The sequence below is a fragment of the Phocoena phocoena genome, chromosome 12 (assembly GCF_963924675.1).
Source record: "Phocoena phocoena chromosome 12, mPhoPho1.1, whole genome shotgun sequence".
NCBI classification, from domain to species: domain Eukaryota; kingdom Metazoa; phylum Chordata; class Mammalia; order Artiodactyla; family Phocoenidae; genus Phocoena; species Phocoena phocoena.
In genome coordinates, this window is record NC_089230.1 from 7,451,769 (window position 1) to 7,475,946 (window position 24,178).

General features: G+C 46.0%; 1 protein-coding gene, 1 non-coding gene and 1 pseudogene across 2 annotated transcripts in view; 2 read left to right on the top strand and 1 right to left on the bottom strand.

Annotated features, from left to right (window-relative positions):
• The window catches only part of SLC22A3 (solute carrier family 22 member 3), an 85,976-nt gene extending 62,075 nt beyond the window's left edge, over positions 1–23,901 (bottom strand). Inside the window, exon 1 of the mRNA XM_065888959.1 lies at positions 23,467–23,901. Within this exon, the coding sequence (XP_065745031.1) occupies positions 23,467–23,901 (435 nt within the window). The remainder of the gene's footprint in view (positions 1–23,466) is intronic.
• Positions 13,236–13,483, top strand: LOC136132086 (cytochrome c oxidase subunit NDUFA4 pseudogene; annotated as a pseudogene).
• LOC136132362 (U6 spliceosomal RNA) lies at positions 21,180–21,286 on the top strand. Its single transcript, XR_010656443.1, has one exon. It is a non-coding gene; the product is annotated as a U6 spliceosomal RNA (small nuclear RNA).
• Positions 23,902–24,178: the final 277 nt, after the last annotated feature.

A 24,178-nucleotide genomic window follows, 5' to 3' on the forward strand; every position in this document is an offset into this window, starting at 1 on the left:
TTTAAACACTGTAAAATGTGACATGAAGTAAGATGTGAGTACTTACTACTAATGATTAGAACATATTAGAGAGTACAGTATAACTAAGTCAAATGTACAGCTTTGATTAATTAATGCCAGCTCCCTTCTAACCTAGCTTGATAAATAATAATGTAAGACGGGCTTCCCTGGTGGCGCAGTGGTTGAGTATCTGCCTGCCAATGCAGGGGACACGGGTTCGAACCCTGGTCTGGGAGGATCCCCCATGCCGCGGAGCAACTAGGCCCATGAGCCACAACTACTGAGCCTGCGCGTCTGGAGCCTGTGCTCTGCAACAAGAGAGGCCGCGATAGTGAGAGGCCCGCGCACCGCGATGAAGAGTGGCCCCTGCTTGCCACAACTAGAGAAAGCCCTCGCACAGAAACGAAGACCCAACACAGCCATAAATAAATAAAGCAAACTGTCAACAAGTAAAAATAAAATAAAAACACTGTTATAAATAATAATAATAATGTAAGAGCACTGACAACACCTGGTTCTGACGCTGCATCTCCACTGCTTTCTGTGATTAGTTTTTAGAAAGACAGGGTTACAAGGGGACATTCACATGGTTGCCCAGATATAGGACGACTGTGAAGAATGGACTAGAAAGCCTCTGAGCCTTCCTACCCAAGGCCACACACCATGGAGCAGAGACGAGCATTCCCTGCTGTGCATGCTCTGAACCCCTCCCCCATGGAATCGGTGTAAACCCGTCACTTTGCTGTACAGCAGAGATCGGAACAACACTGTAAATCAACTGTACTTCAATTAAAAAAAAAAAAGTGGTGGTTTTAAGTCACTAAGTTTTGGTGTAACTTCTTCTACAGCAATAGGAAGTGGAATTTCAACTTCATCTGCAATGGTTCCTTTCTTTTTAGAAAAAAATCAAAAGTAACTATGACAAAATGCTAACATTTGTTCATCTTGGGTGATGAGTGTGTGGATATCTGTTATGTTTTTCTTTGAAAAATTTTATATTTTTTAATTGAAACATTTACATGAAATACATTTGTGTTTCTAACATAAAACAGCATTGTTGAAATTTCCAGTAAATCTCTAAGTGCTTGTGTTAAAAAGAAGAGACAGAGGGAGTTCCCTGGTGGCCTAGTGGTTAGGATTCCGGGCTTTCACTGCCGTGGCCCAGGTTCAATCCCTGGTCGGGGAACTAAGATCCTGCAAGCCATGCGGGCGTGGCCAAAAAAAAAAAGAAAAAAGATAGAAAGCATTCCAAGAGACTTACATGGAAAGCTATTGTATTTTACTTTGTCCATTTAAGGATTCAACGATGGAGATGAGAATATCATAAAGTAGTCGATGAACATCACAAGCACATCACAGTAATCGCTCTGATAATGGGTCTACACGGTAGTAAATTCTGATACTGTTTTCCATTACAGGCACACCTCGTCTTATTGCACTTTGCAGATATTGTGTTTTTTTACAGATTGAAGGTTTGCGGCCACCCTGCATCAAGCAAATCTATCGGTGCCCTTTTTCCAACAGCATAATTTTTTAAGTAAGGTACGTACATTTTAGGTTTTCTTAGACATAATGCTATCACACACTTAATAAACTACAATGTAGTGTAAACATAACTTTTATATGCACTGGGGAACCAAAGAAATTGTGTGACTCGCTTTATTGCAATATTTGCTTTATCGCAGTAGTCGTATGTGTGTACTTACAAATGAGTTAAAAATTTTCATAATACTCTGGAATATGTTAGCATGCTACAGCAACATTATTTACATGATTTTTTGAAACATTAATGGATTCTGACCTGACTGGGAAGGTTTAACAAGTAAACACAGGCATCCAGGGGTAGTTTATCAATGTACTCTGTCATGTTTTGAAGATTGTGTTGTTTACAGATGGAGTGTCACTGCAAAAGTAAAGAACAAAGGCAAAATGAAGTCATCATGATGAAAATCTCCTAAGAGCGTCCGCTTTCCATGTAGGCACTAGGTAATCACGGCAACAGTGGAGCTAATGAAATACGTGACAGTTAAGCTAAGTTACTTCAACATTTTACTAAATAGAGTACTTTCTGCAGAGTGTCTCCAGATTTGGGATCCAGGGTTCCTGGAAGTGAGCAGGAACCAGCAGACGGGGGAACGCCCAGCAGCGCCCATCTGTTTAAATGTGCTTGGCTTCAGCACACATTGGACAGGGCTGCACAAGTGAAACGGGAGACGCATTGGGACGCACAAAATGAGCAGAACAGTGAAATGTGAACTGGTGACTCTGGCAGCAGGGTCACTAGGGAGTACGAATCACGCTCCTCCCTGGAGCACAGGTGGCACCCTGGGGATCCACGCAAGAGCAGGAGCGAGGGCCAGTGGGCAGCAGCCTGGGGTCTCCAGAGACCGTGGCGGGGTGGGAGGGGACCGCACCGGCCGAGGGGAGAGTGAAAGGTGAGAACGGGGAGGCCGTGAGATAAGATAACCCTTCGAAGAAACGCGCTTCTGAGGGAGAAATACGGGTCCTCAGCTGTGGGCAGACAACAGACATTGGGGAGGGGCTGTGTAGACCAGACACACTGGAGTGCGTTGCAAGGCGGGCAAAGATGCTCGTGGAGGGGACAGGACGGGGCGCGGGGAGGTAGCACTGGCCTGAGAAGTGGGCAGGACCCAGCACAGGGGGAGACACACACCGTCTGTGGGAAGGGATGCTGTGACTTCCAGCATGATGTGTCGTCAGGAGGAAAGGCTGGGAGCGGGTACGGGTGCCTTTCTTGTTTTGGCAGCAGGGCACGGAAGAAGCCTCTCGTCCCAGGTCTTCGGTTGTCAGGAAGTGTAAAGGGAGGGCTTTGCTGAGAGTGAGGGGCAAGGGGCAGTTCGTGGAGAACGAGAGTGAGAGAGGATGAGGACCCGGCAGGAAGGCCATGCGGCCGGGGGGACGGAGCCTCGAGCCGCGGGGTGAGGGTCCCGCACGGCGCTCCGCAGCCCCGGCTGCAGAACGGGACCCGGAATCTAAGCGGGACGGGGCTGGAGAGGAGTTAGGGTCCATAGCGGGGGGCGCAGGGGCCTGCGGAGGCTTGGGGCGGGGCCTGCGCACCTCGCTCACCTGGCGGCCCAGTGCCTACGACCCACCTGGCACACACCTGCCACTCCGTAGCCACCGCCTCTCGAAGGCAGGGCTGGGCATCCCCGGTGATGGCCGTGGCTTTCCGGGGGACTGGTGGGCGGAGGACCGGGGCGGCGGAGCCTCCGTGCGGCAGAGGAAGGTTCGATGCCATCCGAACATCAGGCAGGGACGTGAGATTGACGCCAGATCGAGGCACCTGAACGGTTTCATAGACAAGAGTCTTGCTTGCTCTCTGAATAGAAAGTGCTGTGACCAAGATGATGTTTTCCTAAGACCCATTTAGAGCTGCGCAAGCTGGACCGGAAGGGGAAACACGGCTGTGAAAGAAACACCGCTAAGGAGCAAGGAACTGAGTTTCTGCGAAGAACCAGACTTCACGGGAACTTGACTTGAAGACGGCCCTGTGCGAGGCGAGCCAGTCATCATCACAGTTGAAAAGTCAGTAGCGAAAGCGAACCTCCTTCTGGATCAGGGGCTCCTCGCAGTGGGACCCCGGCACCCCCAGCATCAGCAGCAACGGGGGGACCTGGAAATGAGCATTCTCAGGCCCGACCCCAGACCTGTTGATTCAGAAGCACTGGGGTGGGGTCCAGCAAGCTGTTTTCACAAGGCCTCCTGGTGACTCGACACTTTGAGAGCCACTGCTCTGGAGGCAGACGGCAGGGACAGGACACTGGTTTGGGGTGAGCTTGGCCTCAGGACAACGCCAACTCTCACACCGTCCTGTCTTGGGCACATCACACAGGTGTTCCCAGCCTCAGAGATTCCGTCCTTTGGAAAATGGGAAAATAACACTTCCCTCATAGGCTCTTTTGATGCTGATGATAATATATTCAAAGCGCCCGGAACATACCTAACTACTATGTTTTTATGATCGAAAATAAATTCGGTAATCAAAATGGCCCCCAAGAGTACATAATCTCAGACAGACACATAAATTAATGGTTCATGAATCAAGTAAATGTATCTTGTCACTTAGTAAAAAAAAAAAAAAATCACTAATAGAAAACAATATGAACTGGAGAAGGCAAAATATAACGTGGTCACTAAGACATTTAAACAGACGCTAGCTATTAAAAGGGAGGTCCGATGAAATCTTAGTTCCTCTGCATGGAGCAATCGCCTTTTTGACGATTCGGGTCAAGGGAGGCAATTATAGGCTTCACGAGTGCACGTCACCCGCTTCGCTTTCTGCTCCTGCGCTGAGCAAAGGAAAGTCCTTCTGTCATCTTATGACAGCTTCCAGGCTGAGTGAGTTTGATGCCAGAGGCTTTTATTCTCCCCCAAGCTGTCTTCTCTGAACAGGCCTCCTCTTTTCTGAGAGTCTTTTCATTCCCAAAAGCAACGAGTAAACAAGTAGTAAAGCAACTTTGGGTTAAGAGATCATCAATAAAGTTCTTTCACTAACTAGAAGCTTTCCCAGCCTTTCTCTCTCGTGGGCCTTGCTGAGAAGGAATCTGGTGCCTCTTCCTTTGCCGAAAACCCACTGTCATTTGCATGCTTTCATTTCCAGGTTTGACTTGCTGAACAAAATAACTATAGTTCCTTTGAACGCTCTGCAAGCATTCTCCTCGTCAGTTTTTAATGTAGCACGACCGTAAGTTAATTCAGCTCTGTCGCTACTTTAGCACCATCTTTGGCAAAAGAATATCTCGATTAGTTAAGAGAAAAGTGTAAGTGGCCGTAACAGCAAGCTCTCTCCTTCAAGATCTCTGTGTAGCAGTCCCTACTTTCAATCGTCAATTTGCCATGCAGAGGTTTTTAAGTATATGACTGAAATCATGTAATATGCACACATTGTTATCTCAGCCTCTTGTTTTAACTTATAAGTGCATCATAAACATTTCTACACTATTATCTGTCAATTCCGTTTTATCATCCTGTCATATTGTATCAAATGGGTACATTCTGTTTATTTAACCATACTACACATCTGCGTTGTTCACAGCTCTTTATTATTATACATCTTGTGAATCATTCTTTCTACCTGTGGAGTGCTCGGGATGACCCACTGTCCTGGTCTGCCAGGGTTTCTCCCCGGTTTAGCATTGAAAGTCCTCAGGCACAGGGAACCCCCTCAATGCCAGGCAAGCTGGGACAGCTGGTCACCCTAAGACACCAGCAAGCAGAAGAGGAAAGTGGTGGCACGGTACCATAAGGCGGAAACTCCGCAGATAAAGGGGGGATGCAAGGCAGCCCCCTTGCAAGGGCACAGGGAGGGGGTGGGCATCGGGAGTCTGACATAAGGCTGAACCAAAAGTGGGGGCATGCAGATGTGTGGAAACAGGGAGGCAGAAAGCCACTGGGCGTGGCCCTGCTAAGGTTTCGGGAGAGAGTCTGTGCAAGAGCTAACGCTCTGTTGGTCCCATGTCGCACTCTCCCTGCCCCCTCGGGTCTTCTAGGTGCAACCTGCCTCCTGAGCTGGCCCATGGGAGCTCTGATCACCTGAGCATCAGCCCCTCCCAGCTGCTGGCCTTCTGCGCCTCTGGGCTCCAGCTGAAAGCGTGAGGGAGTTAATGCCTGGGAGGGAACATCTGACCCCGAGGAGGCAGAACCCAGGGTATGTTCTTCCTCCCTTTTCCCTCCCCAGCTCTGTCCTCCACCCTCTACTCAGCTTCTCGGGGGTCAGTTGCACAGGGGCTTAGAGGATACAGCGGTGAGGGGTCCACTCCCTTCTCCCCGACCTCACCTCCCTGCCCCCGCTTCTGCGCCCTGGCTGCCCTGAGACGTAAACTAGCACATACGCCCTGTCTCAGGCTCTGCTGTGTGGGGAACTCAGATGAAGACAGTTCCCCCCTGGAGAACCAAAGGACAGTGGGAAAAGGGCAAAGTAAAAAAGAAAGAGATGACGCATCAAAGCATCTCGTTTCAGGATGACTTGTAGAGTTATCTAGTCATGACTTCCAGAACCTAGTCCCCCAGAAGGTTCTGAACAGTATCTGGCCCCTCGTCTTCCTAACTAGGAAGATTATATGATCACTGAAGGCAAAAGTGATGCCTGAAATTCTCTATCTGAGATCACATAAAAGCATAATAAAAGCTATGGATTAACTAGAAGGCAATACTGGGAATGACATTTTATAGAAGACTTTTGAGATGGAAACTGAGAGACATCTTCCATGTGACATGCTCAGGCAAGGCCTCCATCCATGCCTCAGTCAGGGGTCTGCATCCCAGGACACAGCATCCCCAGGTGAAATCATCATGTCTACCGACCTTCAGCAGTGCTGCCTCTGATTCCCACAGGCAGACAGCTCTGGGGAAGTCTCAGGTCAGCTGTCACAAGAGGATAAAGAAATCTGCAGGCTCAGTACACATCAGATGCATTCAGTCTCTAAAGTGCAAATCTACGCATATGTTGACTTTCAGAGATGTTTGGTTGTGTACTGAAATTTAACACAAAGAAGCCTCAGGAAAAGACGCTCCCAACACCTTCCCAAGAAAATATCTTCTATACAATCATAAGGGATGCTGACACTCCAACTTCTGAGTTTGAAAACATTTTTGTTAAGTTGGTTGTTTTGATTAAAATATAGAATTTTGGATCTGGAAGGGATCCTGGGGAATACTGATCCTGTATCATTTCAAACATTATTTTAGAAGCAGAACTCTATTTCCCCTCTTAAAAACAAAACAGAAAAAAAAAACAGAAAAAAAATTTAAAAAAACAGAATCTTAACACCAAAATAAAACTGATAAAAGTAAGATTACTCTCCTGAAGGGGGCAGGCGTTGCACTGCCTAGGGTCACCAAAACAGTCTGAAATCCACTAACCTAGATCCTAACTACATTTCTAGGTTATAGGCCAATTCATTCAATAGGCCAGGGCCTGGGGTGATTTCTAAGGCATCTTACAAGACCCGTTAAGTGTCTTGGGTGGAAAATCCATTTCCTTCTTTTTACCCCTTTGTCTCTTCTGAACCTCAAGGGCAGAAGGTTGAGTTAATTATAATGTATTATATAACCATTGGTTATAAAACACCCGTATCTTATTTTATTTATTCTATTTTGTCCCTATTCCTATTCCCATCCCATCCCCACAAATGAACCATCCTGATGTGTCAAGGTATATCTTTTGTTTGCATTCTTGCAGAATCTACATATTTTTAATTTCATATAAAAGGCACAACTTTCCTGATGCTTGTTCAGCTTCTTTGTGTTAGATTTCAGTATACAACGAAACACCTTTGAAAGTCAACGTATGCGTAGGTTTGTCTCCAACTCCTTGCTGCCCAAATAACGCTCCTGATAGATTTGAGATGTTCCTTTGGGACTCATGCATGGGAGTGGAATTGCTGTGTCACAGTATATGTTTGTAGACACCTAATTTGTATCAGTAGTTTCAGACTGTTCTTGAAAACAGCCCCACCTGCCCTCCAGCAGTAGACCTGAAATCTACCAACAGTTGGCCCCACGGGGCTTTCTGGTTTCTAACCAGCCTAACAAGGGTAAAGTGCTATCTTGTTTGTATCTGCATTTCTCTGATGATGAATGAATCTGCATGGGCTTCCTATGCTGAATGGCCTTTTGGGTTTCCTTTCATGAAAACTGTCTATATCCTTTGTCAATTTTGCTACAAGGCTTGCTATCTTTTCCTTGGTGATTTCTGGAAGTCCCTTTCATATTCTAGGGCTATCAATTAATCTCTTGTTGGTTCAGACATCAAAAATATCTCTTCCAATTCTCTCATCCTGTAACGCCTGACTTGGGGCAAATTACTTAATCTCTCTGCACCTTCCGTTCCTTCTCTACAAAGCACGGATAACAGCCCACGCCTCACAGCGTGTGTGAGGATTAAATGAGTTCATTATGTTTTAAATAGTTTAAATAGTTACATAAATCATTATGTTTTAATGTCATCCGGTAATTAAAGAGACAATCAGGTTTCTAAGCAGGAAAGGTGTGTCAATAACTATCAGGTTACATGTAGTATATTATAGTATGGCTTTCTGTCCCTATTGGGTATTAAGCTACTTTCATGGATTACATTGTAGTGTCTATTCAGTGTCAAGAGAACTGGGTTGCTTAATGCATAGAACAACTAAGCCCAGATTTATCTCAACCCCAAACTGAATCTCAATACTTATAATTCCTGCCCCACCATCACTGCCCTGTGTTCATTTCATAGATTTCAGGGGCAGAGGGGAGTCTTTCGGTCTTTTCTCTACGGCCAGATTCTCATGACAGGCCAAGTAAACTGTGACATGATATGGCCATTGCAAACTGCCCCAAAATGTGAAGTAAATTTGTGTAATTGACCCAACTCGAACATAGGCGTGAGCCACATCGGTGGTTTTCTAACCACAGCATCTTGAGAGAAACTTTTGCTGTCCAGATTTACTGAAGGACTTCTTGTGCTTGTGAATAAAACACGCAATGGAGGGAGCTTCATGTTAGAATGAAGTTTTAGTTCTTTTCACAATCTCTCAATCAAACTGGGGCTGGAGAGGAGGCAGTGGGCAGAGCTGTCGGTCTGCCTCTGAGCGACCGTGGACCGTAACCCCGCCCAGATCCATAGGGGCCCGAGGGGGGTGAAGAAATGGAAGCTCGGGACGTCTTGCCAAAGCTTGTAGCTGTGAGAATCTATTCTGGGTCTTTTCTTAGTCTTTATTACTGGGCTACAGATGTACCAGCTCTAGGGAGGTGATCCCTGCCATGTCCCTTGGGGCTGGAATCTCAGTGTTCTGCCCAACAAAAGCTTCTAGGGATTTGCCCCTAATTTCCAGACCCAAGCTGCCTCTCTGAGTGGACTTGCACAATATCTGTAACCAACAAGTGCGATATCACCAGTCACATAGCACTTAGGCTGGGCAGACAACTGGATACGCACTTTGCATGCGTTATGTACGTAAGCCTCCCATCAGCTCCACCCAGCAGCGATTATTCCCCTTTGGTAAGAATCTGAGCTCGGAACAGTCTCAAACTAAGAAATCTGCCCATGTTCACACAACTAGTAATCCTATGTTCTTAGCCACTTACTTGCCGTACAGATAGGCACAAAGAACGAGTTCTGATCTACAAGTTGATCATTTCTTCACAGTATTTTGCAACAATCAAGGGTCATTATCTAAATAGTGGATAAAGACATAGGTAGTTTTATTTTGTTTTGTAATGCACTTGGTTTGATTTAAAAATCAAAATTCTTCTGGAAGTGCCCTATAGACATACATACTGGATAGGGGAGCGTAGCCATCTGACAGGGATGCTGGCTGGCGGTCAAATGGAGGCCTTAGGTAAATGTGTTATTACCATTATTACCAAGTAGCTGAGACACAGAAAGAGCAAGATTCTCTGTGGGAAAGGTTCTTGGAACAATTTCCTTTACACTACAGAAACTCTGAAATTTATCTCTTTATTTGATTTTTTTAAAGTCGATGCCAAATTAATTTTAATTACTTTCCATTTAACTTTCTCCTCTGCCCTGGATATTTAATACTGTCAATTGTCCACGTGACTTCCCTATGAGGGTTTGCTTTGAAACCCTCATCTGGGGGCAATGAAAGGGCACTCATTTCTCAATAAATGTCTCCAAAGCATTGCTCTTAAAGAATTATCCATATTAACAGCCCACACTGTCTTCTCCACGGTCCTTGGATTCCCATAAATGTGCTACCATCAATCTTCAGAATAAGAGGTTCTGGTGCCTAGGCCCCTCTGTTTATGTCTGAGAGGCATCAGCTTACAGCATCCCTCCCTGGGGGCAAGAGACACACATGTCATCTTTCATCTTGTGCTGTTGGCGGCCGCACGATGCTTCCAGCTGGCAGAAGCCCGTGAAATCAGAGCCACCCTGTGCGTCCGAGGGGCATAAGCCACCTCTGGGAAAGGCATCTGAGACGTGACGCTATCGAGCAGAGAGGATGATGAGAGGGTGTTTGCTGTTCTCCAGCGGGAAGCCTTCATCACACACCTGGGAGTGGGTCCACCCGCTTCACATGAGCACCGTCCAGGCAATGGATGCTCTGTCATCTCTCAGGAGGGGCATGGTACCCCCAGCCCCCTGAGGAGGTGGGCTCCAGAGACTTCACAACACCAACACCAAAAGTTTTCAAAGCCCTCAGAAGTCACCAATACCAAACTGTCTCACAGGTCCCCCTGTCCTAAGAATCAAGACAATGTTCTTTCCTCTGGGCAGCAGGGCCTGCGGCGGCCCTAGCTCCATCCAACTAGGATGGCCTCACTTGGGTCTCTCACACTGGACACCGCTGTGCTGAAGGCATTTCATAGAAAATCACCATTTTACCAAAGCTGCCCCCGTGTTATACAAGCAGTAATAAAATTAACTTTTCACTGCATAAAAAATAAAATTGCATTCCAGGCAATGATATACAAATTTGTCTGACATGTGAAACTCTCATGTCTGCATTATGAAGCCAAGAAAAATTAAACAATTATACTCCAACAACTGCTAAAATAGCTGACATCCACCCAAGAGGAAAATGTCTCCCGTCATTTGGGGGAGGAGAGCAAGACAGATGGTTTGCGGTTTCCTGCACAGGAACCAGAATCACCGGTCAGGAGGCACGTGTCTCACTTCTCACCTTATTTGAAGCCTCCAAATTTCCTCCCTGAACTATTTTCTAAGAAACAAGAAAACACAGTCTCCCGCACTTATTTGTAGATTTTATGACCAATCAATACAACACAAGTTAACAAGAAAACCCATAAAAGAAAAGTTATATACTCCCTAAACAGACACAGTCTTGTCAGAATTACTTTCAAATACTTAAATGTCTTAAAACTTAAGTTAAATGTTAAGTTTAATGTTAAATTGTTAATAATCAGATAACTGAGGCCAAAGCGGGTGAGTGTGGACAGGCTTGTGAAGCTCCGGTTTGTATCTCCTCATGAGTGTCTCAACTTTCTGGTCCCAGTGATGGCCCTTAAAATGCAAATCCAGAGCCTCACCTGTCACTTGCTCATCTCTCCTGCTCTGGCCTATAACCATCCAACAGGGAGGTCCCCTGTCTCAGAAGACTGGGTTTCACAGCAGAATAATCACCTTCGTTCTGAAGTCCAAGCTTGTCCCCATCCTGCCTCCCTCGGGTGGTTTCCACTGTGTAGGTGGCCCAGGGCGTGTCCCCTCCTCAGATTCCCCATGAAACTCTAGGGTCGACAGCAGATGTTACAGAGGGCGGGGACGGGCAGCTGCTCTAGAATGTGGCCACACCCGTGCCATCACCCTCTCCTGTGTCCACACGGTTCACAGCACGCCCGCCAGGAAGTAAGGTGTCCTGGGGAAGAATTCATCCTGATTTCCGGAACTGAACACCTCCAGCTTTTAAGTTAGCTTCATCCCAAGCCACTTTCCCACTCTTGCATGGATATGGCAACCCCAAGTTCAGGGTCAGGAATTAAATACCTGAAAATGAACTTGGCTGCAGAATGATAGAGGTAGAGGAACCTCGGAAATCCGTTGACGGTTGACTACTCCACTCAGATAAGGAAACAGTGGTCCAGGGATGTTACCTGTCACCCCCAGTCACTCACAGCGACCTGTGCCAGGATTCCCACATCTCGGATCAGCACCCTTTCCACTACAACGTCTGCTTCACTGATTAATCGGAGACTAGGATCCAAGCTTTTGGAAAATATTCAACGATAATCACCACACTCATTTTCTGGCTTTCATTTTTAATTTCCCTGAACACAGTTTTTAAAGTTAAATTCTAAATCAGTCACACACTTTGAGGGACGTGCTTGGCGGGGCCCGTACTAGCCATACAATTTAAACACAGGATTTTTTTCTTTTTAATCACATTTATTTATTCACCTTTGTGTGCGCCCCTACACTGCATCCCTCATGGTTTTCCTCTAGTGTTACACAAGCACCAGCCCCGAAGTTACTTTGCTTTATTACAAGCACAGAAAAGTTAGAGCACAGCAATCCTTAAAAAGCCATGTTACTGATCTCTCACCCACATAAAAAGGCATTAAGTATCATTGGCCATGCTTGTGTCATTGCCATTCTAGAAAGCTACACCAAGAACCTTAAGGAACTTTGCTATTTCCTCACAGAATAGAAATAAACTTCCTTTCTTGGTTATAGTTTAAGAAAAAAAATGAGGAAAAATTGGAGAGGTTTTATTTTGTTTTGAAATGTAGGCAGTGTCTCCCCACCCCGCCCCCAATGGCCTTGGAGGGCTCAGTACTGCACCCTTGAACTGCTGCCCGCCAGGCGCCCATGTGCCCCTCGCTGACCTGTGCCCCGCACCTGTGCCCTGCTGCTCCCGGAGCCCAGCTCGGCTGATGACACAGACGCGGCCAAAAGTACCAGGACAGCTGAGAAAGGCCTTTTCTGCACAATGGACGTCAGCACATAAAAATAATGGCCCCAAAGAGCCAGCCGTCCGGCTCCTTCCCTTTCACGTTCCAGGTCGCATCCCCCCATTAGGATCTGAGGACGACAGAGTCCCCATGTAGACAGGGGTCGGGTGGTGGCGGCTGTCCCCCTGCTCGAGAGGCCTGGAGCCACTTTCTACAGGGCCGTGCCCCCCCCACCCCGGTGATCTGTCAGAGCCCGTTGGTGCGAAGGGGAGGAAGAAAAGCCCTTGCTGGCTAAGTTATGAAGAAGCAGCACCGTACAAGGTTATCAATAAAACAGACGCCTGAGAATAAAACCTGTGAAATTTCTGTAACACCTTCATACTGAAAACTACAAAACACTGCGAGAGAGACTGAATTACGCCTAAGAAAATGCCGCAACACATCACGTTCAAATTACATCAAATACACCGTGTTCAAAAAATCAGAATTGTTCAAGTGGCCGTTTTCTCTAAATTAATATACAGAATTGATGCAAAAAGAAAGCAGCACTGTGGAGGGGGAAAGAGCTTGTTAGAGTCTCCGAAGGTCAATTTCAGGGTTGGCTGAGCCAGTTATAAAAGGGGTCAAATATTTCACTCGATCCCTTTCCCGTTCACTCATTAATTTCATCATGGGATTTATTAAATGCCATGTGATTTCATCACAAAGATATACTGAACAGTCTCTGCCCCCAAGAAAGCTGCAGTCTAGGTCCTGGGTGACCCTGGACGTCCACTCCTCCGCGGCGCGGAGGCTATTTGGTCTCGGGCCTTGCAGGTTTGTTTTTCTCTCCATTTGGACTCAAGGCCTCTGTCGCAACCATGCTCTGCGTGATCTTCGGTCAGGCCAAGAAGCATTCTAGTTCGATCCCCCTCTTCGTATTTATTGGAGCAGGAGGTACTGGTGCAGCACTGCACACCTGCGCCTGGCATTGTTCAATCCAGATGTCGGCTGGGACAGAAAGAAGAACCCAGAACCCTGGAACCCACTGGGTCCCAATGATCAGTACAAGTTCTACTCAGTGAATGTAGATTACAGCAAATGGAAGAAAGAAGGTCCAGACTTCTAGATATCATGTTTCACTATAAAGCTGCTTAAAATGAAGGTCTTCCAGAAGACACCTGCACAGTTTTCCACTTAACCAAGAAACGTTTCCCCTCTAAATGCACGAAATCATGCTGGTGTATTTGTGTTGGGGTTTACACTGAAAAAAAAAAAAAGAAAGAAAGCTGCAGTCTGATGAGGAAGGTAATACCCTCAGCACACAGACAGGGTGGCTGGGCAGAGGAAAGAAAGCAGACCCCCAGAGTCGGGACAGGGAAGGTATTTCTGGAATAGGTAACTCTTAGCTGCATCTTTAGGGGAAAAAAAATGGAACATCCTCAAGAAGAAAGAGGAAAGGTATTTGGAGAAGAGGAAACAGCACGCTCACTGCCCAGGGAGGACAGTCAGGCATGCCCTGGAGGGGCTGCAGCAGGGGTGCCTGCAGAGGAGAGGGGCCCGTAGGGACCTCAGGCAAGGTCATGGTGACCTGTGCGCAGACCAAGGGGAGGACTATCTCGAAGGAACCAGCTTCCCTACCATTTCATCAGGTGCCTGCAGCCTCCAGGAAACACACCAAAATGTGTATTTGTCAGGGTAGGCTCACAGTAAGAGCTGTAACAACCCCCCCCACCCCAAATCTCAGCGGTTTAACACAAGAAAGTTTATTCTTCATTAATTTCACATTCCCATGCAGAGGAGGTGGAGGGGAGGAAGATGGGGGTGCCCTCCCTGCAGGCTTCAAGCCCCGATCTTCCAGCTAAGGGCTTTGCTGTCTTTGGGGTCTTCAGGACTCTCTGCCGGCAGATGAGGGGAGGAAGCAAGCAGGGGGACTGTGAGGAGAAACGTTATTCTGGCTCCAGGTGTGTTGCTTCTCCCCACATCACTGACCAGAACACATCACAGGACCGCCCCCCACCAGCTGCAAGGGACATTGGGAAATATAACCTAGCTGTGTGTCCCAGAGGAAAAGTACAGGTGCATGTGTCTTTTTGAATTATGGTTTTCTCTGGATATATGCCCAGTAGTGGGATTGCTGGATCATATGGTAATTCTATTTTTAGTTTTTTAAGGAACCTCCATACTGTTCTCCATAGTGGCTGTATCAATTTACATTCCCATCAACAGGACAAGAGAGTTCCCTTTTCTCCACACCCTCTCCAGCATTTATTGTTTGTAGATTTTCTGATGATGCCCATTCTGACTGGTGTGAGGTGGTACCTCATTGTAGTTGTGATTTGCACTTCTTTAATAATTAGTGATGTTGAACAGCTTTTCATGTGCCTCTTGGCCGTCTGTGTATCTTCTTTGGAGAAATGTCTGTTTAGATCTTCTGCCCATTTTTGGATTGGGTTTTTTTTTTAACATCGAACTGCATGAACTGTTTATATATTTTGGAGATTAATCCTTTGTCTGTTGATTCGTTTGCAAATATTTTCTCCCATTCTGAGGGTTGCCTTTTCATCTTAAAGAAAGATGTGGGACTCCTGTCTTGGGTAAAGGAATGAGGCTTCCATCCCAAGGTCTGCAGGGTGTGTTTGGGGGAGGTGGTACTTGCTTCACCCACACATAGGCTGTTCCACTTGTGATGCTCTTGTCACACTCCTCAGGTGTAGTCTAGGGACCGCCTGCAGGGGCTTTACACGCTTGTGAACAACAAAGATTCCTGAACCCCACCCTGATCTTTTGATTCCACGTCTGTGTGGGTGGGTCAAAGGAATACACATCAACCACTGCTCCAGAGGGCAGTCGATAAATGGCTACAAATAAATGATGCTGACGATGAGAGAATGTGGGAATAGAACATCCTTTTCCTCATATATTCCTCTTGGACTCCTCCTTCTCCTCTGGGGCTGAGGTCAAGGTCAGTGCACACTCTTCTTTGATTCACCCCCAGTCAATCATAAGAAGGCATCCCTTCACCACACCTGTTACCACTCTCAGTACATTACTGTCTCGGGGCAAGTCTCTCTGCCAGAACTCATCAGACAATTTTATCTACCTTTGTATTACCAGCCTACCCCAGTGCCTAGCATATAACAAATGCTAATGAAATTTTAATTGATCTGTAGCTGATAATCTAATAAATCAGTTGCCAGAAAGAAGCAGGTGATGCTTTTTCATAGTCTCATTCCTTTTGGCTCTGGGGTTCATACACACATCACTGCATGGATCTGCTCGGTCATCCTGCTGCCAACACCAAGTAGCAGACACCTAGTGGGGTGACTGCTCACTCATTAAGGTCTTGCTTTCACTCCATTAAAAAAAAATCTGTTAAACTATTAGTACACTTTTGTCATCAGCAGAAAGGACTAGTTACTTTGAGGGACTCTTGTTGAAAAAATGAGATTCAGCATAAAACACAATTTTTGTTGAATTGTTGGTGTTTCAGAAAGTAAGGGGAAATCATACACCTCTAATAAAAACAAACAACAATGACAGATTCAGCAGTTGTAGATGCACCAGGAAGTCTGGAAGGAAGAAAATGATTCCAGATCATGGGTGTCCAAGCTCAGAGAGAAGCAAGTGCAAATCCTCTCTGCAGGCAGCCAGGTTTCCCACAGAGACACTCAACCAGCTGGGAACTCACAACCAACACATAACAAACAAGTGCCAAACACATAACAAACAACAAATAAGAGATTCAAAACACCAAGGGCTTCAGGCAGTGTAATTACCAGATATAAAATATAGAGTAATCATACGTAAAACCCTTAAAGAAACTGAAAAATGGAAACACAAGAATGAGTAAAAAATAAGAGACTACCAATAAATGACCAGGGATATCTGAAAGATAACAAATATAACTTTGATAAATGAAAAAGATAATTGCTGAAATAAAAACTTCAATGAATGGATTAAACAGCAGATTTGATACTGCTGAATAGAAACATTGTGGTCTGGAAGACAGGTCTGAGAAAATATCTTAACTATATATAGATATTGAAATGAGAAATATGAGAGAGAGGTTAAGACTCATGAAGGACAGAAAAAGAAGGTCCAACTTATGTCCAAGTAGAATCTCAGAAGGAAAGAATAGAGAGCAGAAAATGAAAAGATAATGGCTGAGAATTTTCCAGAATCTACCAAAGAACCAAAATTCACAGTGGAAAGGAAACGCAACTGGTTCATTCTACAGCTATTTATTGAGTGCCTACTATATGTCAGACACCCTTTAGAGGCAATGCAAACCAAGCTGGATAAATAAAAGAAATACCCACAAAAAAAAAAAAAAAAAAGAAGAAATACCCATCTAGACACAACCCAAGAGAAAAAGACAGCTAAACTGACGACAGATTTTTCAAAAGTAAAATGAGAACTACAGACAGAACTAACATCTTCAAAGGGTTAAGGAAAAATAATTGGCAACATAGAACTATTTACCTAGCACAACTATCTTTCAAGAATAATAGCGGGGTCTTCCCTGGCAGTCCAGTGGTTAAGACTTCACCTTCCAATGAAGGGGAGGCAGGTTCAGTCCCTGGTCAGGGAGCTAGGATTCCACATGCCTCGCGGCCAAAAAACCAAAACATAGAACAGAAGCAATATTGTAACAAATTCAATAAAGACTTAAAAAATGGTCCACATCAAAAGAAAATCTTAAAGAATAATGGTGAAATAAAGACATTTCCATATAAACAAAAACTGAGCACATTTACCACCTAGAGAGACACACTAAAGAAAAAATGTTAAAGATCTATATGAAAGGAAGGGGGGAAAAGAGATAGGGTATGGAATAATGAGTAGATAAAGTGTAAGTATAAACCCAAGCATACATGATTTACACAAAACCCATAAATTAACAATAAAGGAACAGACCTAGAATATTGGCTATTAATGCCTCTAATACAGGAGAAGTGACTGAATGAAAGTGTTTAAGATCTTAAATTGTTTAGGAGGAGGTTGGAGTATTAAATTTAGGTTTTTTTAAGTAAACTTAGCAAAATTTCAGGAGTAACCACTAAAAGAATTGAAATAAAGAATCTAAGTTCCACAACAAGGACCTACTATATAGCACAGGGAACTATATTCAATGTTTTGTAATAAACTATAATGGAAAAGAATCTGAAAAAATATATATATAATGAATCACTTTGCCGTACACCTGAAACTAGCACAGCATTGTAAATCGACTATACTTCCAAAAAAAAAAAAAAGGTAGAAAAGCTGGGGGAAAAAATCTAAATTCGAAACAAATAAAGGAAGGAGTAAATAGAATAAGAGAAACATATTTAAAATCATTTTTTAAAGGAAGGGAAAAAACATAAAAAGAGCAAGACAAAGAAAAAACTGGTATAATAAGCCCCAATATACCAATTACCACAAGAAATGGTGAATAGGCTAAGCATAGTAGTTAAATGCAAAATCAAGTTATATGCACTTTATAAGAAACCCATCTAAATTATTAGAACATAGGAAGTTTGAAAGTAAAGGATAACAAAAGGTATAGCAGGCAAATATTAACCAAAAGAAAGTTGGAGTTGCTAAATAATATTATACAAAGTAGACCTCGGGACAATATACATCATGGATTTTAGACAGAGTACCAACACTATAATAAAAGGTTCAATTCACTATGTAGATTTTTAAAAATTCTAAGTTTGTATGTACATGCATCCAATCTCATGTGTACAACTTTTAAAATCTGCTGGAAATATAGGGAGAAAATGACAAACCCCCCAACATAATGGTAAATTTCAATACTCTCTATGCTTGCTAGACCAAGCAGATGGAAAGTTAATTAAAATATAGAATACTGTAACAACACAACTGACAAGCTTCAAATATTGGACATCTATCTATAAAACCCTACACCCAATAGCTAAAGACTGCATGTCTTCTCAAGCATGTATGGGATGTTTATAAAAATTGACCTCCTAGAAGGCCAAAAAGAAAGTTCCAATAAAATTCAAAGAATCAGTATCAGGGACTTCCCTGGTGGTACAGTGGATAAGAATCCACCTGCCAATGTAGGCGACATGGGTTCGATCCCTGGTCTGGGAAGAGCCCACGTGCTGCGGAGCAACTAAGCCTATGCACAACAACTATTGAGCCTGCGCTCTAGAGCCCGCAAGCCACAACTACTGAGCCCGCATGCTGCAACTACTGAAGCCTGCGTGCCACAACTACTGAAGCCCGTGCGCCTACAGCCTGTGCTCCGCAACGAGAAGCCACTGCAATGAGAGGCCCGCACACCACAATGAAGAGTAGCCCCTGCTCTCCTCAACTACAGAAAGCCTGCGAGCAGCAACGAAGACCCAACACAGCCAAAAATAAAATTTTAAAAAAGAGAGAGACTTAAAAAGTAAATGGTAAAAATAAAAAGGTCAATGGAATACTTAGAAAATAAAGCCAAATATTATAAAAAAAAAAGAATCAGTATCATTCAGACCACTTTCTCTTACCACTCCAAGGTTAAATTAGAACAATTAAAAGATAAAAAATCAATGTATGTTTAAAAATTTTAAACCAATATCTAAATAAATCATGGGTCAAAGAAGAAATAATGGAGATTAAAAATACCGAGAATGGGGCTTCCTTGGTGGCGCGGTGGTTGAGAGTCTGCCTGCCGATGCAGGGGACACGGGTTCGTGCCCCGGTCCGGGAAGATCCCACATGCCACGGAGTGGCTGGGCCATTGAGCCATGGCCGCTGAGCCTGCGCGTCCGGAGCCTGTGCTCCGCAACGGGAGAGGCCACAACAGTGAGAGGCCTGCGTACCGCGAAAAAAAAAAAAAAAATACCGAGAATGGAATAATAACTAAAACCTGCATTTCAAAACTTGCTGGGTGTAGTCAAAAAAAAGTACACAGAAGGAAATCTATAGCTTTAAACATTTATTCTAGAAAAGAAGAAAGGCAGGAAAGAATTGAGCTAAGCAGATAACTTAAATTGGAAAAAATGCACACCCATAGTAAATCCAAAAAACCAGAACAAATAATAAACAGGAAGATAACAACAAGGTCCTACTGTATAGCACAGGGAACTATATTCAATATCCTGTGATAAACCATAATGGAAAAGAATATGAAAAAGAATGTATATATGTATAACTGAATCACTTTGCTGTACAGCAGAAATTAACACAACACTGTAAATCAACTATACTTCAATTAAATAAATTTTTAAAAAAATAATGCAAACTAAAAAAAAAGAGGACAAACTAATGAAATAGAAAATGAACAATACCATAGTTGGTCCTTTGAAGTAATAATAAAACAGATGTTCTCTTGGTGAGGTTGATTCAGCAAAAACCAGGGAAAGCACAAATAATATTAAAAATAAAAACAATATAAAAGTAAGATCTTTCTCAAGTGCTCAGAGCAAATCAGAGACTCAGCCCAGAACAAAACCTGGGCCTGGCTAAACTCCTTTCTCCAGTATTCATGGCAGTGTGTTTCCATGCTTAGCAAATAGTAGGGACCGGATGCTGATGACACTAATGTCTGGGGTTGGCCTCCTGTTGTGGGTTGGACATGCAGGAAGCAAAGCGGAAGGCATGAGAAGCAGTGGGACAGCCCCAGAGATCAAAGCAGCCTCCGCTTTCTTCAATGGGTCAGCCACTTCCCTCAAATGGACTTTCATTTTTTGTGTGTGGGAGAAAACTTATCTAGAAAGGGCAACTCGGTCTATTTTTAATGGTGCTCTGAGGCCTGGTTCCTAGTGAGAGAGGAGCTCTTTTATCCCCCCATCCATGGTACACAAGCAAGCATTTCAAAGTCTTAACATTAATTTCGGAGTCTCACTCCCTGGGCAATGAATTGAAATATCTGGGTGGTAAGGACTTGGACTTCTCTGCATCACATCATGCTTTCTTCTGCCCAATGTCTGATAACCACATAGGGCTGAGATTCAGACGTTAGAAAAGTCTGTGCTGAGGTCATTAAATGTAGGTGAAAAATCCACTGCATCACCTTGAGCAGGAGAAACCAGAGGCGGAGCTGGACTGAAAGGGCCCTGCACTTCGCATTGACTTCTGACTTAACTCCTTGGCGCTGTTTCTCTTTGTAAGATGAAAAAAGGGTGGATGAGGTTTAAGTGCCCATTCTGCAACACTCACACCGAGAGTACCGACTGCCTCTCATCTGCAGCGGATCGTGTTCCGGACCGTGAAATGACATAAAATGACACGCTGGCCAGAGGACCAGGATAGTAACTACGTAAACAGGAAGGTTCAACTAGATTTCTTGCAGGTTCTAAAGTGTGAGTGATCTGGTATCATGCTGTGTGGACCTGTTTCAAGGACTTAGAGCACTGCCTGGAGGAAAGGAGACGGATTCACAATCAAGACCCTCAGATCTGAACCCACCTTGGCTACATAAAAGGTCTGGGACGCTAGTGGGTCCCTTCGCATCTCCTGCCTCAGGTTCCTATTCTAAAAGCCGGGACAATGCTGTCTACCCAGCAATGGCGCAAGGATTAAATATAACAGCCGTATGTTGCCATTCTGGAATCTGGTTTCCCCTTCCGCGTTCTGAAGTCTCCCAAGTCACCCCCTTTCCGTGACTCATATGTTAGGTCTCAAGTCTCTGAAAACACACTGAGATGGGTCACGCTGACAGTATATGAAAGAACAAACACTAATTGGATCATATGCAAAACCAGAGACAGTAACATATTAGCTGTGCAGAACTCTGCGAGGGAAGGAGTTGTTCTAGATGCTGAACTTCCTGAACAGATGGAGGGTTTCCTCTCAAGAATCAAAACATTAAAACAACAAACCAGGTGCTCGCTTCGGCAGCACATATACTAAAATTGGAACGATACAGAGAAGATTAGCATGGCCCCTGCGCAAGGATGACACGCAAATTCGTGAAGTGTTCCATATTTTTTTATAGCTGATTCACTTTGTTATAAAGCAGAAACTAACACACCATTGTAAAGCAATTATACCCCAATAAAGATGTTAAAAAAAAAAAAAAAAAAACAACAAACCAGAAGAAGCAAACAATTTAGAACAACAACAAAAAAATCTCTCTCCAATATACTTCCAAAACTTGTCAGAGGCCTTAAGGGAGCATTCTGAACAGCATTTCACTTTTCCTTGAAGATTTTTATCATTGTTCTGAGCACACAGAACAGCCATCCAGTGATGACACTGATGGCATTGGTCGGACTGTAAAGGGTTTAATCCAACCCCTGATACTACAGATGAGAAAGGTAAGCCCAGAAGGGTTAAGCTATCCACCCAAGCCACACAGCTGGATGGAGACCATGCCAGCACCAGGTCTCCGGAACTCCCACCTTCCACAGTGCCTGTTAGACCTTCATAAGACCAACTGTCCCTCCTTTGAAATAACCCTGGAATGCTTGAAACAACCCTGGAACCCCAGAATGCTTTTAAAGTACCTGTCTGGACACTAACTTAGAGATTTTTATGTCTCCCTTCTCTGATGTCTATGGATCATGCTTGCTCACGGAAACCCCACTGGAGTGTGTGTTCATTTGATTCTTCGTTTGAGATCTGTATGTCTTCAAAAATCAGGCGTCTACTCTCCGAGCAGTGTCTTCTGGTTTGCCTGGAAAGTAGCACTAAGCAGCCACCTAATGGATACAACTCAAAGGAAGTACCAGTGATAACACCCTCTCCCACCCAAGCCCACACCTTATCCATTTCAAGAGTGAAATCCCTAACAAAAAGACCACCACAGTTTATAAAATAGTCCCGATCATGACCCGCAAATTAGGTAGAAATTTAAGTACCCCAAACACACATACACATGGCCTTTCTGGGCTGCCATGGGGTTTGATCTCTAAAGCACTTAGCAGAGGACCACACACGGTGTGCTAACACACAGAACATGCATAACCTCAAAGACCTACAATCCCAGCTTCAGAGAGACTAGGTCACCACCAGACCAAAGAACACCATTAACAGGCAGAAGAGGCACTGCGAACTCTGAAGCCAGTGTTTCCCCCATTATTCAAGTAGGTGCTTAAAAATTCTTTATGACAGTAAATTAAAGACAAACATTTTTCTTTCCCAATTTGCCTGAGCACATTCAATCACTTGTTAGAAATTAAACTGATCCACGCTTATAGCAAAGTTCAATAAAACTACTCATCCCTTCCCTGCAAGCTCAGTGGAGGCAGTCCCTAAAGTCAGAACTCACCAAGATGAAGATGCAAACCGCCAGCCCAGCGCAGCGCAGAAACAGTTCTGCCGCCAAAGGTGAGGGCACCTAACCCCCAAGGCACTGAGAGCTCAAACGTAGCCAAAAAACCGTGGGGACTGTCCCCACCCGATCCCAGCAGCTACCCCCGCCCCCAGTAAGTGGAGTGTCCACTATGTATGTCTTACAGCCTCTTCTGCTGCGTTCCTGTCACTTATTAGAAGGAAAAAAATTTTTTTTTTAAATTCAAAACCTCATCTTTCCCAACTTCTCTCAAATGTTGCTCTTTGCCCCAAAGCAGTTTTGCCAAAATCATGCTCCCGGGAAAGCCTCGACCTTTGTACTTTTGCATTTCAGATAATCATTTGGGCAACTACAGACAGTTGGCGCTGCCTTCAAACGCTGGTTTCTCCTTCCCTTCGCCCCCCTGGGGACCACGAGCTGGCGCGGACGCGCTCAGCGTCGCTCGCCCCAGACACTGCGGTTCTCTACCCGCGTCCATCCGTCATTTCCAACTACTGCGCACACACATCTCACAGTCAACGAGCATCGTACAGGATGCTTCGATCCCTGAGGAGATGTGTGCGAAGCATCTTAGCACTTGGCTTCCAGGGCGGTTTTCGTTCACACCTAAACCGAAGCACCACTCCGTTGCCTCACTAGCAGAGAGAGATAAAGCAAAGGCACTGCCAGGGCAGTTACGACGCAGCACCACGCTTCCAAGCGCGGGATGAACCCGGTCGGTCCCCAGAGGTAACCGACAGCTCCCTGCCTCCGCGGACCTTCCCGGCGGCCGGCTTCACCGACTCCCGGCGTCCGCGGGGGCTCCGCGCGCCGTCCGCTCCCGGCCGGCTTTCGCCGGCGGGGCGGGAGCGCCCGGCGCGGACCCGGGCCCTTACCTCGCTAACGATGGTCGAGTGGGCCTGGGCGTACCGCCAGCCCCCCCGGCACGGCACGAGCGGCGCCGAGCGGTTGGGGAAGGCGGCGAGCGGGTCGGCGCAGCTGAGCGCGCCCGGGGCGGCGGCGCTGGCGTTGGCCGCCTCCAGGAGGTAGCGCTGGCAGCGGCCGTCGCCGCGGCTCTCGGAGGGCGCGGGGCCGAGGTGGGGGGGCGCCGTGCGGTTCCACTCCTCCTCAGGGCTCCAGCCGCAGCGCTCGGCCAGCGCGGCGGCGCTCGGCCCGCGGCACCAGTAGTGGTCGGGCCGGCTGCCCAGGAAGACCACGCCGACGAAGAGGAAGGCGAAGGTGACGCCCGTCAGGCACAGCAGCAGGAACACGCGCCGCTGGAAGCGCCCGAACTCGCCGGCCCGCTGCAGCGCCTCGTCGAAGGAGGGCATGGTGCGTGCCGCCCGCCCGCCTGACTCCCCGAGCGCGTCCTGCCGCCCGCCGCCCGGGCCTCCGAGTGACCCGCGGGCAGGCCGGCCGCCTCCTCCGCCCCGCCGCCTCCCCCGCGCACCCGCCTCACGCCCCTGGGCGCCGCGCCAGCGGCCGCCGCTCCTCCGGCCCCGGGGCCCCCACCCGCCGCACCCGCTTCCGGTCCGGGGGCGCCCGCGGAGGCCCGGGCCGCGCTCCCCCGGGGCGCCGCCGCGGGGTCGGGGTGGGCGCGCGGCGGGG